Source organism: Cricetulus griseus, chromosome 2 (assembly GCF_003668045.3).
Source record: "Cricetulus griseus strain 17A/GY chromosome 2, alternate assembly CriGri-PICRH-1.0, whole genome shotgun sequence".
Taxonomy (NCBI): domain Eukaryota; kingdom Metazoa; phylum Chordata; class Mammalia; order Rodentia; family Cricetidae; genus Cricetulus; species Cricetulus griseus.
This window is the reverse complement of record NC_048595.1, coordinates 277,228,315-277,245,425: the sequence shown is the minus strand read 5'-3', so window position 1 is coordinate 277,245,425 and position 17,111 is coordinate 277,228,315. Positions and strand designations below refer to the sequence as shown.

Genomic DNA, 17,111 nt, shown 5'->3' with positions numbered 1-17,111 from the left:
TGAGCCATCCTCCTGGAGAGGCCTTTCACTTTGAGTGTGAGACTTCCCCAACTAAGTTCCCCAATACCCTCTTCTGGCTGACACCTGCAGGCACATGAATATATGCACATAAATACACACAATAATATTTTCTAAAAAGAATGATTTCAAACTCACCTTCTGCCTGGACCCAATCTGCTTCGTGTCTAAAACAACTATCCCCCTCTACACTGATGTAAGATTTATTGGTAAGTATGACTGGTAGGGTGTGAGGTGCAGCACACAGGAGTGTAGGGCCCACTGTTTGCCAGGGGACCATATATAGGGATATATTTGATCCATGGCCACCAGGGATGAGCTTTAAACTTCGTGGAGCCCTCTCTCTTCTTTGTGATCTAGATCTTTTGGTTTCCAGGGAACTTAACAGGGCTCTGCACAGGGCCCCATTACATGTTCTACAGCATGGAGTCTAAGGACATGATGGCCTCACCAATGTGAATCCTGGCCATTGTGTCCTGGAGCTTCCCAAGGGCACACTGCATAACTGTCTGAAACCTTGATGTGGGGAAGCATGGCGATCCGACATATGAATATCCACCCAAAACTGTCTTCACGGGTCCTTATGAAAACCCATACAAGCATCAGGCTACATGTACTCCTCCCACAGACTCACCAGGCCCCCATGAAAAAAGGAACCTGGTCAGCTTAACTTGAAATACTTTTACTCAGTGAATGTGGTGGTACAAGCTTTTAATCCCAGCATTCAGGAGGCAGAGTTAGTCCGAAGCCAGCCAGTCTATGTAGGGAGTCAAGACCATGTTTCAAACAATAGAACAAAAATCTATGTTTGTTCTTATTATAACACACACAATAGTTAGAAAAAATAAGCAAACAGTGAATTATAGAAAGTTCAAATTGTTAAACATTTTTGGCCAGGTTTGTCCCACCCATGGTCTCTTTCACCAACCTTGGTCCTTGGTCCTTGTTGCTCTAAATCTTTTCAAGTGCCTGTGAGAACATCCCTTCCAGTGACCCCACAGTATTTTAAAGAAAACAATGGCATTAGTCAGCTGTCAATCAAGTCACTGCAGACTTGGAATGTTTTTATACCTGAAGGAAGCCTTAAACTGGTGTCTCTAACCCAGTTAACCTCCCTGGCCCTCACTCTCTCCTGGCAGAGTCCCTTTAGGTCACAGCCTTAACAGAAGCCATGTAAGGGTTCTCAGCTGAGGGAGGAGGTGTGGTTTCACGGTGATGATGGTGAGATGGGATGGGGGCGGAAAGCACAACGTGGTGTCTTTTGAAATGGCATATGCTGCACTGTAATTGTATAGGGGGGAATCTTCTTTTTGTTTGTAATTCTGTGCATGCATGTGAGTCTGTGTGAAAGTGTGTGCAGCTATCTGAACAGAAGAAGATGTTGAATCCTCTAGTGCTGGAGTTATAGTCAATAACGGGTGCTGGAAATTGAACTCCAATCCTGTGCAATGGCAGGGTATGCCTGTAACCAATGAACCATCACTCGAGCCCCTGGGGGAGAGCTTTTAAATAAACATATTTTATATGATAAATGAAGGATATAAACATAAAGAAGGAATACGGTATAAATAAGGGAAAAGGAGCATGACAAAGGGGCTGGGGCTGATATACTGGGGAAGGAAGAAAGGCCTCTTATGTAGTCCCACATTTCCAGAGGCGTTTCCCACAGCCTAACCCACTGTTTCCAGTCCAGAAAAAAAAATGGCTATGATTAACTAATGCACACTTCTTGATAATGCTGTATCAAACTTTCTCTGGGTTCTGATCTTTAAGGCACAAATCATTTAGCTTTTAGATATGTTCTTTGAAGTAATAAACTGCTACTTACACTGTGACTTCTACCATCGAGCATTCATCTATACACACACTATCACAAGGGAAGACTAACAGCACCCTGACTAGTGAAACACACCATCAGAAACATGTTACAACAGAGCCAGGAAATGGCTTTCCCCAAGGGGACTTTGAAGGAATGCATATTTAAATTGGATCCTGAAACTTGTAGGTTTGAATTTATTACCCATTCTCCAAGAAATATTATAGTTATATAAAAGATGGCACTATAGAAATGGAATTCAATGACAAAATATAGGTTGGTCTTTTAAAAATGATTCCCAGAATTATGTTTCTCCACTGAGCTGTGTTGGCTCTAAACTCAGCGTGTCACTGTAGCATTTAAATCTGACTGCAAATGGATTTATAAATAATCTCTTTCAATAAATACCAACACTTTTTGTCATATAAAGGAAGATTTGATAAAGAATATCCAAGAAAGAGTACGGTGGCGCACTCCTTTAATCCCAGCACTTGGGAGGCAGAGGCAAGAGGATCTCTGTGATTTTGAGGCCAGAATGGTCTACACAGTGAGTTCCAGGACAGCCAGGACAGTGACACAGAGAAACCTTGTCTTGAAAAACAAAGAAAAAAGAAAAAAAAGGAAGAAAATCCAAGAAAGAAAAAGATCTAGGTGTAATGCAGTTTAATCACTGGATACTCTATCGTGGCTTCTTAAGTCTGTGTTTCTATTATTAACAAAACAAATGCACAACCTGGGTGTGGTAGTTCAAGCCTGTGATCCCAGAACATTCGAGGTTGGGCCAAAAGGATCAGGAACTTAAGGGCAATTTGGGTCTCATATTGAGTTTGAGACCAGTCTGGTCTATATGAGATGTTGTCTAAAAAACCAAAAACAAAAAAAACAAACAAACAAAATAATAATAAAATAAAACAGGTGTAAAAAGAGCATAAATCCTTTATTTCCTATAATTTAAAGTCAAATCCTCCATAAACATCAACATATTTGTTTGTACAGACTCATTGATACTTTAAACTTTCATTTGGGCTTTATCTATCCTATTATTCTTAGGGATGAAATTAGTTATAGGAAATTATGAGACATTAATGTTTTATTAAAAGATGGAAGAGTAATATTTGAATATGTTTGGAAGGCTGAGATTCCTCAGTGGGTAAAAGTTCTTCCTGCCAAGCTTGACTTCAATTTCTGGAACCCCTGAAAATTGTACTCTACACACATACAGAGACAGAGACTAAAAGTAATAAAATTCAAAAAATACACATGGATTTAAATGCATTCCATATAAAAATTTCCTACCAAAAGATACTTTTTACATACTTAACTGTTAACAAAATGGATATTTTTTAGCATGTGACTTTTCCTTTTGCTTCCTGTGGAATGACCCCTTTCGTATCTCAGTTTCCTTGCATCTGAAATGGGGATGATTTTGTAGTTATCTTATAGGACTGTTCTCGAGTCAAATGAGATCATCAAAGAGAAAAACTTTGTCTTGTCATAATGACTCCTCAGTGACTATTACTATCTTTGAGTCAAAATTTGATTGAGGCATTGATATACGTTGCTTAATCCATATTTTGGTAGTCTGTTTTCCCCTTGCCCTTTGCTTGGTACACAATGTAACCATCACATTGTCATCATATTTAGATCTATGCTTAAATAACGATCACATTTTGTTTAGTGATTGAGAAGGGCAGGTTTTTCAGTGGTTAAAACATTTAATATCTTTATGATGAGAAAGAAGAAAAAGTCAAAGTCCTTTGGACCAACATACTGTTTTCGTTCTGACATTATTTCACCTCTGAGAGGGCAGGGCTCACTCTGGAGGCCTGGAGAAAATTCTACTGGACAAACAAAAACACACAGGGCAGTCAGTGCCACATACAAGATTGCTGAAGAGCTAGAGTCTGCTTCTGGAAGAAATAAACCACTGAAGTCTGACGGGTTCCAAAATAGACAAGTAGTCCTTTTTGCATGGCCAAATGGCCATAATCTTCCTAAAATTACCCCCAGGTTTTGTAAGAGACTTAATAAACTGACCCGTTTGCCACTCTCAGCTCACTTCTGTTTTGTGTCTGAATCAATCATGATTGGCCAGCCTTACTAGCTTCACATTTTCATGTTTATCCTTAAATGAAGAAACCAAGCAAAATCTGAGTGGAATGTCACTGTTGAAGAGTGACATGTTGTATTTGTTTACTAACTGTTCTGCAAACTGCAAAAGATTTTTCCTACTTTTGTTTTACAGATTTTCCAAATGCATAAAATTCTGTTTTTCTCCTACATCAGCTTCCAAATATTGACAAGTCCTATGCTTCTTGTGATTTTTACCTCATTTAGGAATGTGTACCAGGTTAAAGGTTGGTGAATATATAAAGAATACCAAAGTAATACTACAAAGCAACTAAGAACAGAGAATACAAACAGAACATTTCTTTATTCATTTCAACAACAAATTGAAGTGTTCCCCTCTCTTCCTGGCAAGATGTAGATTTTTCTTTTGGCAAAATAATGCCAAAGCTATTTCTTGACCCAAAGATGTTTTTTGATGAAAAACCAGTGTTAATATTTACAAGAAGCAAATTTGAAATAGCAGGTTTTTAATGACACACTCAACCACCCCATTGGAAGTGGCAGGGCTCTGGGCCTGTAATCCCCTCACACACACCCTACTCGCCCCCCAGAAGTAGGTTTGTAAATATACACACACACCCACAGTCGGGCTCTGGGCCTATAATAAGTTTGAGGCCAGTCTGATCACCACCTTGAGACCTTGCTTCTAAACTTAAATGTTTAGCATCTCATAATCAAGGTTTTGTTTTGATCTTGAGAAGATCATTTTCCATAGGCTACAAACAGGAGTTTGTTTTTTTGCTCTTAAGTTTGCCTAGGCAAGTTTGCCTGTGTTTGATGAATCCGAGTTTTGCGTTTGGAGTGGAGCATCTCTAGAGACCATTATCCATCTGCATTATTCCCACCTCATAAACAGAGGCCACAGAGATTAAATGTTGGGCTGCTGGGAGCTACAGGGAAGTCCTGGATCTTTCCTCAGCTTCACTGGGGGGTGAGGGTGGGGGCTCAGCCTGGATACTATTTCCTCCTTGGTGACTTAGTAAAGGCACTTTCCAGTCTCCAGGAAGACGACAGGACAATGTCGAGTGCCATTTCCCTCTGTCCTGGTCCCACGGTGGGGTCTCGCTGGTCCGGAATGCCCGCTTCCCGCAGCCGCAGCTCACGGGTGCACGGGGAACCTACAGCTGCGACCGCGTGACCCGACCACAAACACGCGGTACGGCACGAGTCCGCGCAGCCAGGGGACTCGCACAGCCGTTCACTGAGACGCCCAGGACGGGCCGCGCTCGGGCTCCTGCCATGCTGTTCCGCTTCGGCGTGGTGGTGCCGCCCGCGGTGGCCGGGGCGCGGCCCGAGCTGCTGCTCGCGGGGTCGCGGCCCGAGCTGGGGCGCTGGGAGCCGCGCGGAGCCGTGCGTCTCAGGCCCGCGGGCACCGCGGCGGGGCGGCCGCGCTGGCGCTGCAGGAGCCGGGCCTGTGGCTCGCCGAGGTGGAGCTGGCGCCCGACAACGAGGCGGCGGCGGCCGGCGGGACGGAGCCGGGCCGCGTAGACACATTCTGGTACAAGTTCCTGCAGCGCGAGCCCGGAGGCGAGCTGCGCTGGGAAGGTACTGCGCACCCGGGCCTCGGGCCCGCACCCCGCGGCTCCCCCGTGCACCCCTCGGTCCGTCACCGCCCGTCCCCCGAGGCCTGCCCACCTTGACCTCAGCCCCGCCGCACGGCGTCCCCGCGCGCGGCTCGCCGCCCTAGGCCTGACTGAGAGCCGGCCCCTGTGGTTCTCGGCCTCCGCTCCGCCCCAGGTCTCCAACCCACTCAAAGTCGCCAATCCCAGGCTACAAAGGGCCGCTCCCTGCAGGGAATTTTCCCGTAGATTTTGAGACAGAACCACCAGTGGGAAATAGCAAGCTGGAGCCTCCCCCAATCACAGCTCGCCCAGATCCCAGAGAAAGACATGACTTGGTTTCTTAAAATGCGTGAAGAGTAATACTGGTTGTAAAGAAATAATAATAATAAAAATAAGTACCCAGGTGTGATGGCACGAATCTGTAATCCCAGCTTTGGGAAGCCGAGACAGGAAGATTTCTGGGAGTTCCCAGCCCCATAGGATACCACAGAGTGAGACATTGCTTCAGGAAAATACTATAATAATAAGAATACATGAGCGAAAACAGCATTTCTGCCATGCAACACCGTAAGCACACACGCGTATGTGTAACTTTTTGAACAAATATTGTGCAATATATCATTTTGAATATTTATATTTTTTCTAACTATTATTAATGCAGCTGGGTGTGTTTTATTTTTTTAAGTGAAAAAATACTGTGCACCTGTCTCTGTGCATGCAGGTTCCTTTTACTTTTAGAGATTCTTGGATTGGAATCCAGGTGCAGAGTTTTCTTTCCAGCATTTGGGAGTACTTCTGTACAGTAGATTCGGAGAAGCCAAAATGTAGCCACCTAGCATGTGGCTACATTTATGTCGGGAATGTCCTGAAGAAGTGGTACCAGTGTGTTTTCCCACAACACAGGGTGGATTGAAGCAGCCTTTTCTTTGATGGAAATGAGCAGGGTGGAAAATTGAATAAAAAAAAAGGAAATGTCCCCCTCCCCCCAAAGGAGTAGCACCATTAAAAGGTGTGGCTTTGTTGGAGCAGGTGTGGTCCTGTTGGGGACCTGTGTTAGTGTGGAGGTGGGTTTTGGGGTCTCATATATGCTCAAGTCATGTCCAGACTCTCAGAGCAACTGTTGCCTGCCTATTAAGATGCCTCCATGCCACCATGGGGCATCATGGTGATAATGGACTAAACCTCTGAAAGTGGAAGCCACCCCAATGAAATGTTTTTCCTTTATTAGAGTTCCCGTGGTCATGGTGTCTATTCACAGCAATAGAAACCCTAACTAAGACAGCATGGCTCAGTGGTTACTTAAACTTCTGAGTTTGATGGTCAGCTTAGCATTACTGTTTTTCATTATACCAGAATCGAGAGGTACCCCTCTGCTTGTCCTTCCCTTTGAAGTGTATGTCTATTAATATGACTGTGGACTTTTCCACCATAAAATAACATCTGATAATTTTAAAAACAGTGTAAAGGTATACTACATCTCCCATTTCCAGCTTCTCTCCTTTATTAGCCTTTCTGACATCGCCCAAGATGCCTAGTAATTTGCTTTATTGCTATTTCTTACTGCACCCACTTTTGCTTGTCTGCTTTCAGTTTTTCTGATAGTTACCACATACATTATATGTAATTTGTAAAAATTCACATCCATTGACACCCCCTGTAAATGCATAAATTTAACAACTGCATCTCGTATAAAATATGAAGAATTTGGTCCATATTCATTACCTCTTTCTTCCCTGTGGATTTTATATCCTCATTTTAAATTATAGAAGTGAGACTGACTTTTATTTTGTAGAGGGTTCATTATTACGCTATTAAAGAAAATTGCTTTTTAAAAGATTTCTAAGAATAATGTACACACCACCTCTCCCTTTCCCTACCCTGTCTTTGTTTCTATGCTAACTTTCATTTGTTCATGTTGTTTTCTCACTGTTACTAATGCCCTCTTGTGGATGGGTCGGTTGGTGCTGAGGATTGGAAATTAATGAGATGATGCCCTGTCTTTAAGAGCAAGGATCACTGTGCTGTCACTGGAAGGGTTAAACTGCCTTACCCAGAAATGTGGTTTATTAGAATAGCATAGACTGAGGTCAAGTGATGCATGTATTAACTGATAAGGTAGGGTTGACAGGCTCTCTCACACTGTATGTAGGTAGCCCAGGCTAGGCTGCAGCTGGTGGCAATTACTCCTTCTACAGCCTCCAGAGTGCTGGGGTAACAGATGTAAACTACTATGCTTTGTAATTTTGTTATTGTCACTATAAAAACCAAGTGGTGCTCTCAGAATTAAAAAAAGAAAAGAAAAAAAGTCAGGAAGATGGCACAGGCCTTTAATCCCAGCACGCAGGAGACAGGCAGGTGGATCTCTGAATTTTCAGAAGCTGACTGGTGTACAAAGAGAATTCCAAGGCACCCAGAGCTACATAATAGAGAGACCCTGTCTCAAGAACACCAGAATAAATATATTTTAAAAAAAGAAAATGAGTTTCAGAGGCAGAGACTATCCCTGAGTGGGTAAAGTCCCACTTTTTTCACTATAATGCCAACCTTACTCAAATTTTGCTTTAAATGATTTCAGAGTTTGTTTTTACTGTATGCTTATATTGAAAAGTTCTTCTACAACTTAATTTCAGATTTTTTCTTTTTAACTATTTTAACAGAAGACTCACACTAGCCCCCATGATTTCTTGCTTAACTAATTCTTGAAAATACCTTTCCTTGCAGACCCTGGGATTCCTGTTGCAGTTATCACTAATATGAGGCTGCCCTGTTGTAGTCTGTCTTTGTGGGCCTTCAGTTAGATCTTTGCCTGGTTTGTATCTGAGAGTGGGAGTGTGGATTGAGAAATGGCAGGTAAAGATGCTAAGAAAAAGACAGACACAAGATAGAGTCAGGAGGACAATCCAGTGAATACTGAATGCCGAAGTTTATTCTTCAACATTCTTAAGTACCCCAACCAAAAGGGGAACATGACAAAAAGACTTCTTTATTATGTATAAGGAACAAACAGATTTTCTTCCCTTAATCCTCCAAACATTTGGTAAACACACCTAAGACTCAGTTTCCCATTATCTTGGCCTTTAGGGTCAAGAGTAACCACACCTCAGACCAAGTTTGTTGCTATTTAGGTAATATATCCTCTACCAAGATCAAAATATCCTATAGTAGACACACCTTAGACCCTTAGGTCTTTTGACTTACTAAGGACAGTTTTGAACTCTCTGACCTTGAGCCAGTGTGAAGCTGAGCCATCTTTATGGGCCTTGACACTGCCCTAGCAAGGCCACCTGTTCGAGACATTAACAACAAGCACCTGTGTTTACTTCCTTGCTTTGGATTCCACATCATCGTTCTTGAGCAATGTAAGCATTCTGTTGTATTCTCTAATAACTTTCAAAAAGTGGCAGATGAGACACAGTGTCTGAGGGGACACACAATGTTTAAGCCCTGCCCCCCAATTCCATATTAGTCTTTCAGTAGAGCATTCTGATGTCAGAGCCCTTTGCTCTTTGCAGGGTGTGTCTCAAGACCTTTGGGCATCAATGTTGGAGGATAATCCTAATATCAAACTCAGTCCACTTTTTTTTCTTTTGGTGGAGGTGGTCCATTTTATTTTCCATTGGAACTTTAATTTTTAAAATAAATTATCTTGTCAGGATTTGTCTCATTATGTTTAGTGTCGATTGACACTTGGTTGCTTCCTTTAATACCAAGAATTATTTTCTTCAATTCATGGAAACTTTTCTTTGACTATTTTCTTCTTTTGTTTTTGTCTCCCCCCCCTTTGAAAGGTGATAGCCATATACCTTCTTTTTATGCAATAAACATCTCTAAAACCCTTTTCTCTCATTTTTATCTTTCATTACATATATTTTCTGTGATTTTCTAAAATCATCCATTTCACAATATTGTCAGCACAGTGACATTTTTACTTTTGATGGTTATTGTTTTTCATTTTTTATTTTATGTATATGGGTGCTTTGCCAGCACATATATCTGAGCACCAAGTGCTTGCCGTGCCTTGTGAGTCACCATGTGGGTAATGGGAATTGAACCCTCGTCCTCTGGAAGTGAGCACTCCAACTGTCATATTTTTAATCTCCCAGATATTTTTGTTCTCTTCTGGTGTCTTTTTTTTTCGGAGCTGGTTGTTATTAACATATGGACTATTATTAATCTGAAACACCCAATGGATGTTGAATAGAGTTGATTAAAGTTGGTCTTGTCTTGCAATTGTTAGTTTACCCTATTTGTCAGCAATTGTTTTTTCCTGATGGCTTCATCGTGCTATAGATTTGCCTCACATACCTGATAATCTTTGGATGGCTGCTCTCTGGACAAAGGGTATGTAGGTAGTTCTGCTGTTGAAGTTGGTTATGTTTATCCAAACTCTCCTCTGAACAGATGGTGGGTGGGCAGCAACACTGGTCCAAAGCTGGAGGTTAGAATGGCTGGTGATCGTAAGAAGCTTGAGGGGATTTGGTTAAAGCCTCCGGTTCACTGACCATTGGGTCAGGTTCCTAATATTTCCTGAAACAATCTTAAGAGATGGGGAACAGTTATTATTATTATAAGGATAGAAACCAGTGGGCTGAGGAGAGGTAAGGGCCTGGGCCCCAGACGGGACATATGAGAATCCCACATTGAAAGTGGCCATGGAGGTCCAGGTTTTTTATTATTTATTTATTTATTTATTTATTTTTTGAGACAGAGTTTCTCTGTATTGTTTTGGAGGCTGTCCTGGAACTTGCTCTGTAGATCAGGCTGTCCTCGAACTCACAGAGATCCACCTGCCTCTGTCTCCCATGTGCTGGGATTAAAGGCTTGAGCCACTAATGCCCATCGAGGTCCAGGTTTATAAGCCAGTTTGTGTAAGTTTTTTTTTTTTTAATCCTTTTTTCCTCTTGACCAGAATGATGTACATAGTACCAACATATTTTTTTTTACTGAAGAAGAAACAAGTGCCTCTCTTTTTGGCAGCCAGCATGTCAAGAGCCCTCCAGTTGTGTAGGACCATTGAGGCAAGGGAGGTGAGTTCGTTCTGGAGCAGTTGTAAGGTTGAGGTTGACTCCTGGCTGGTGTCTGCCAACTGTGAAGAGATCTGCTGAGGTAGATAAAAGCTATAACACAGTCTTTCTCACCCCTGGCCACCCCTACCCCTTGAGCCAGCCCGGTAGTAGCTACTGAGGTGGCCAAACTTATCCTAGTAGTTACTGGGAGAACTGCAGCTCACCCATTTCTGTGTGTGACCTGGAGGAGAGTGTAAAATTCTCCCTTCATATGTAGGGTGAAGCAACAGAGTGGGGAAGCAGGGACCACATGGCAGTAACTATCTGGGAGAACCCTAAGGAATAATACATGATATGGATTAATGACATATTAGTTATCACTGTGGAATATGAAAGTGTATGTTCTTCCTCTTTATTAAAAGCTTTAAAGATATTTTATTTAAAGTATAAAGCACAAAAGAAAAATTTCATGAGATGTACAACATTTAACTGCCAGACAAAATTAGGAATATTTAATTCATTGCCTCTTTAAGACCAATCAATGTTCTCTAGGTATTAATTACTTCGTAATGTTGAAATGTCAAAAAAGGAATATACTTAAAAATAGAAACATCCACTAGTATACATTTGTACTGAAACTTAAAAAAAAAAAAGACTAGAAGGGCAAAAAGGCTCTTCAAGACCATGAAACAAAATACATTAGGGAGTCAGCAAGTAGAAAAAAAAATCTGTCAGTTCTGTTCCTGGTAAAGTGTTTACTTCAAAGAAAATTTTTATAGGCTGAAGCTAACATATGTCTTAGGGTTTCTATTTGCTGTGAAGAGACCATGCACACAGCAACTTGTATAAAGGAAAACATTTAATTGTGGTGGTTCACTTACAGTTCAGAGGTTTAGTTCATTATCATGGAAGTAAGCAAGGCAGCATGCAGGCAGACATGGTGCCAGAGGAGCTGAGAGTTCTTACATCTTGTCTTACAGGCAACAGGAAGTGGTCTGAAACACTGGGTGTGGCTTGAGCATATATGAGATCTAAAAGCCCACCCCACTGTGACACACTTCCTCCAGCAAGGCCATACCTACTCCTAGAAAGCCACACCTCCTAACAGTGCCACTAGCTTTGGGGGCCATTATCTTTCAAACCACCACATGCATATTCAAGATGATAAACATTTTTTCCTTTGGATTACCTACAAACACTTAAAATATATCTCAGATGACTAAAAGTATAGCCAAATCTGTCTCAATGCAACATAAAAGGATTTACTTTCCCCAGACTGTTACATTTTCTGAATCTAATTCTACCCAGCTAGGAATTCATGTGCTTAAGTTTAGAGAAAAGTGTCTAGTGAGAAGTCACACTGCCATTTCTTGGCTTTTCCCATAAATGGTGGTCAGAGCTCTGGTCATCAGAGGTATCTTCTGTGGAATTAGAAAGAAGACTGAAATATGGAAGAGTCAATTTTAGGAATCCCCTTTGTCTTGGAAGCTAAATGATTACTATACTGTCTCCCTCTACTCACATCTGTTATGTTTAGAATTGGCTTCTCTGTCTTGCTTGATTATCTGTATCAGTAATTTTCTGTTGCTGTGGTAAAACATTCCAACCAAGAGCAACTTAAGGAAGAAAGTGTTTGTTTTGGCCTGTGAATCCAGAGCGATAGAGTCCTTCATGGCCAGGAAGGCATGGCATCCTGACCCCATGAGCCATAATTCTTTATAAACTCTTGGTGAACTTCCTTCTATGTTCCTGATGTAAACATCCTGTATCTTAGTCACCCAAGAACCTACATATAAGAAAATGTAGGTTGGGCTGCCTGTATTGTAAGATCCTGGAGTGATAAATATTCTTTGGCCATATTCTTAGAGATTTTAATTTGGTAGTTCTGGTACTGATTGTAGAATGAAAACAATTTATAGTTGTCCAGGTACTTCTGATGGAAGAATTGGTGTGAATACTGCTATTGTATTCTGAAGTTAGAATACACTCTGCATCCATCTCAGACATTTAATTTTTATTCCAGTGCTTATGCTATAGATGTCTAGATTGTTTTTGTCATTTCAGTGGCCTTCCACATGCTGTCACTCTTGCCTTTCTTTTCTATTCAACCTTACCATTTCTATAAAAAAATTATCTGGCTAAAATTAGATGGGATAATGTCACATGTTATCAAAATTATTTGATGGATTATTTACTTCTTAGAAAATAAAAATGTAAACTTAATACAGCCTTTCTAATTCCTCACAGTCTGGTTATTACATACTTTTGCTCACTTTTTCCTCCCATTTCCTGAAGTCAGGCTATTAATACTTTAATTTCTCATCAGCATCCTATAACTCTTCCTTTCTTAGTGCCATGTCCATTCCTTGGATTTCTGTTTCAATTATGGCAGTCTCAGTTCTACAAAGAACTCTGCTATCTTCATTCCACCGGTCTTGCTGTGATATGAAAACCAGTTAGAGATAATGTAATAGTCTATTTGCTTGCTATAGCAAAAAGACCTTAGTTTAGATCATTTATAAATGAGGGAAATTTGTTTCTCATAGCTCTGGAGGCTAGGAAGCCCAAGGTCCAGCTGGCAGAGGTCAGGTGTCTGGGAAGGACTTTCTGTCTACTTCTAAAGTGATGACTTCTCGCTTCATCCTAATGAGGAATAGAAGATGAAAGCTGCATTCTCACATGGTGGAAGGAGAAGCCTTTAGCATTTTTACTTTTATTTTATGTGTATGAGTGCTTGTATGCATGCATGTGTCCCATATGAATTCAGTGTCCATGGAATTGGAGTTACAGATCATTGTGAGCCACCATGTGGGTGCTGGGAACTAATCTTGGGTCCCCTGTAAGAGCAACCATCATCAAGCTATCTCTTTAGCCCCCACAAACCATTTCATAAGAACACTAATCTGTAATGGTAGGTCTTTCTGCCAAGCTGCCTGAGCCCTGCCGCCAGGTGTGAAATAACACACAGAGTCTTACATTAATTACAATGCTGGTGGCCAATGACTAGGATTTCTTATCTGCTACCTCTGTCTTAAGTATCAACCATAATTATTAATCTATATATTTTATAAAGACTTATCTGATCAAGGACACCAGCGGCATGCATCCTCTCTTGTAGGGCTCACATGGCGGCTCCCAGAGAAGAGAGGAGGAGGAGGAAGAGGAAGAGAGCGACTTCCTGCTTGTCCCTGCTTATATTCTGAGTCTGCCTGCTATGTCACTTCCTGCCTGGATCACAAAACTTCTCTTTACTATATTTCCTAGAATCCTCCTCGACTCCTAGTCCCACCTAACTTGCTTCCCTATTGGCCAACAGTACTTTATTTATCAACCAGTAAGACAAACATATACACAGAAGGACCTCCCCCATCACTAATCCAATTCATGAAGGTTTCACCTTCTGGTTTAATTATTTCCTTTATGGTCCCACCTCTTAGTGAATTTTGCTTTGGTTTCAGCTTGAATTTGGGAAGTATACAAATATTCAAACTATAGCAGCTAGCTTCTTTAACACATACTTATACATATTTCTTAAACATAATTATGCATTATAAAATTAACTCTATTAAAAACCTTTCCATTAGCTGGGCATTGGTGGTGCACGCCTTTAATCCCAGCACTGGGGAGGCAGAGGCAGGTGGATCTCTGTAAGTCTGAAGCCAGCCTGGTCTACAGACTCCAAAGCAATACAGAGAAACTCTGTCTTGAAAAACCAACAAAACAAAACAATACAAAACAAAAAACCAAACAAAAAACAAACAAACAAACAAAACACCAAAAACCAAAGAATCTTTCCATTCACATGTGCTTATACTTGTTACTTTGGATTAAGGGTATAAGGCTATAATATCTCAATCTCTATGTGCATCTGCCATGGTTTGTACTAGGCTTTTTCTTTGGGCCACCAGCCAACTCCCAAATCATGTCATGGCGACTTCTTATTAGTTATAAATGCTTGGTCTAGCTTAGGCTAATTTCTGGGCAGCTATTTTATCTTAAATTAACCTGTTTCTCTTTACCTTTTGCCTTGGACTTTTTACCTTCCTTTTTTTTTCAGTATAGCTTACTTTCACTGCTTCTTGTGCCTGTCTCTCTGGTGCTACCTGGCTTCTAGCGCTGGCTGTGTTCGTTTTTTTCCTCTCTTCTTTCTCTTGTTCTCCCCTCCCAAGCCTAGATGTCTCCTCCTACTTATTCTCTCTGCCTGCCAGTTCCACCTATCTTTTCTCTGCCTAACTATTGACCATTCAGTTCTTTATTAGACCAATCAGGTGCCTTAGGCAGGCAAGGTGAACCAAATGAAACACATCATTACATTATTAAACAAAGGCAGCACAGACAAAACAGTGTACCTCTATGTAGTTAGAGTAATGTTCCACAGCATAAACAAATGTAGCACATCTTTACATAGTTATAGTGATTTCCACAACAAGGGTCCATTCACCGCACTCTAGGAACGGATGTTCATTTTACCTCTGCCACCTGGCCGGTGTTGATGGGATTCTACATGAAGGCTTTCATTCTAGCCTCCTGTGTGAGACATAACCTTTCTCATTAACAGAAAGAAGGAACACCATGTCCCTTTTCAAGTGGAGAAAATGTTACTGAGCTGGGCAGCTGGTTGGCATTGAGTGGAGTTCACATGCCTCCCTGTATGTATGACTTGTACACTTCCTGTTTCTGTTGACATCACTCAACTCTTTATCAACTTGGAATTCTATTAGTTAACTAATATATTGGTTCTAGATTTCACTTGTGCACATGGGCCCTGATGTTCTCACTTAACTAGGTATATGTACCATAAGCCACCGGGCTGTGATATAGACCTAGGTGGTTCTGATGAGTTTGTGGTGATAGAGTATTGTGTGCAGAACTGACTCTTAAAGCCAGGCTCTATAGTCAAAGCGTTATAAATGTCTTCTCCCTGTATGCTTGTCTCATATATCTCAGTACAATACATTTAAATAAATATTCTAAAAAGGATTATCCTTCCACCATGTGAGAACATGTGTTGTTAAAGCCTAAAACAATCTTGACACTTTCATTAGACACTAGATGGATGAATGAACTAATGAAATTCACGTTTCAGATCTCAAACAGAAGCATTCACACTCTCCATCTTCTCTCTTTAATGCCATCATGTGCCAGTGAGCTGAATTTTTTGTTTGTTTTTTGAGACAAGGTTTCTCTGTAGTTTTTGATGTGAGCTGAGTTTGTTATACTGGATAAAGATATAACATTGTCCAGAACTTTGTTCTTTAAAAAGAGACACTTGAAAGCAGAAAATATTTAAAACTTAAAATAGACATGCTCATCCTTGAAATAGAAGCAGATCTTACAATTTTTAAAGGAAAACAATAGAAAAATCTTCCAAGAGTTTTCATGTCAGTGACTTTTCCTCCCAGGCTGTTTTATGGGGACACTTTGTGCATGTCTGGTACCTTGGTGGCCTTGGAGTCTCATTCTAACCCTCTGTGGAGGTCAGAGTTTGGCTAAGAGCAGGACTTACAGGTTCCTTGGGAGTGGCCCTGTGGGTGAACAGGGGAGACGGTGAGCCAGGAGCTACTACTTAAACATAGACTCCACTCTCAGACTCAGGGAAAGCGGTAATGACCTTCTGCTATGTGGACAACTGGAATTTTTGAGGCATCACACACTTGGAAGATTAGTTTCCCTTATTCCAACTTGAAAATGCCATGAAATTCTTGCAATCTTTTAAAGACTTTTATCTGTCTGATCCCACTGGGTGGCAGTGTTTCATTGGTACTCAGATGTGCAGTTTTTGTGTTATCTAACTGTTTCTCTCCCTCTCTCCACTTCCTCTTTCTCTCTCTTTTTTTTTTTTTTTTGAGACAGGGTCTCACTGTGTACTTAAACATAAAAGTCAATATGCATACCACTCTGGCCTTTAACTCACAGAGACAGACACACCTGCCTGCCTCTGCCTCCCCTCCCCCCAGGATCTGGGATGAAAGGTGTATGTCATTACATTCAGCTTGCTTTAAGTGAGTTCCTTATTCTTTCTCATCCCTCTTTCTCCCTATTTCTACATACCCACTTCATCCCAAGAAATTCTGAAAGAAAATTCCCGTTTAGTTAGAAAAAGAGTGTTTCATAAGAGTTATTACTTCTAGAATTGTTTCATGTGGGAAGAAGTAAAGTATTAGTTTTATGTGGCTCCCAAGTATGTAAATTACCTTGATGCGGTAATGATGATCAATTAAAATATTCTACAAAAATCCTGGTATTTGTTTTTTTCTGTGTGCTTTAGCAGTTATATTTAAAAAAAAAAACAACTCAGGTTGTACACATGCTTGTTATAGAATCTGGGTAAGTGTGCATGATGTGCCTCCATATATGTATGTGTTCGTATGTGTGTGTGAGCATGGGCACCCATGTAGAGCTCAGAGGGCAGCCTTGGCTGTGGATCCTAGCCTTCCACCCTGTTTAAATTCAGGTCTCTTGTTTGCTGCTGTGGGTGTCAGGCTGACTGGCCTAAAAGCTTATGGGCCGTCTCCTGCCTCCTTCCATCTCTGAGAGGTTATCACTGGGAGGACAGATGTGCTAGAACGTTTAACTTTA

At 41.2% G+C, this 17,111-nt stretch overlaps 1 protein-coding gene and 1 pseudogene across 1 annotated transcript in view; one reads left to right on the top strand and one right to left on the bottom strand.

The window, feature by feature from the left end:
• Positions 1 to 581: 581 nt before the first annotated feature.
• On the bottom strand, positions 582 to 698 carry LOC113834257 (annotated as a pseudogene).
• A 4,211-nt stretch (positions 699 to 4,909) lies between these two features.
• The window catches only part of Epm2a (EPM2A glucan phosphatase, laforin), a 98,147-nt gene continuing 85,945 nt past the window's right edge, over positions 4,910 to 17,111 (top strand). Inside the window, 2 exon segments of the mRNA XM_027402020.2 lie at positions 4,910 to 5,345; positions 5,348 to 5,509. Of these exon segments, the coding sequence (XP_027257821.1) occupies positions 5,204 to 5,345; positions 5,348 to 5,509 (304 nt within the window). The 5' untranslated portion in view covers positions 4,910 to 5,203.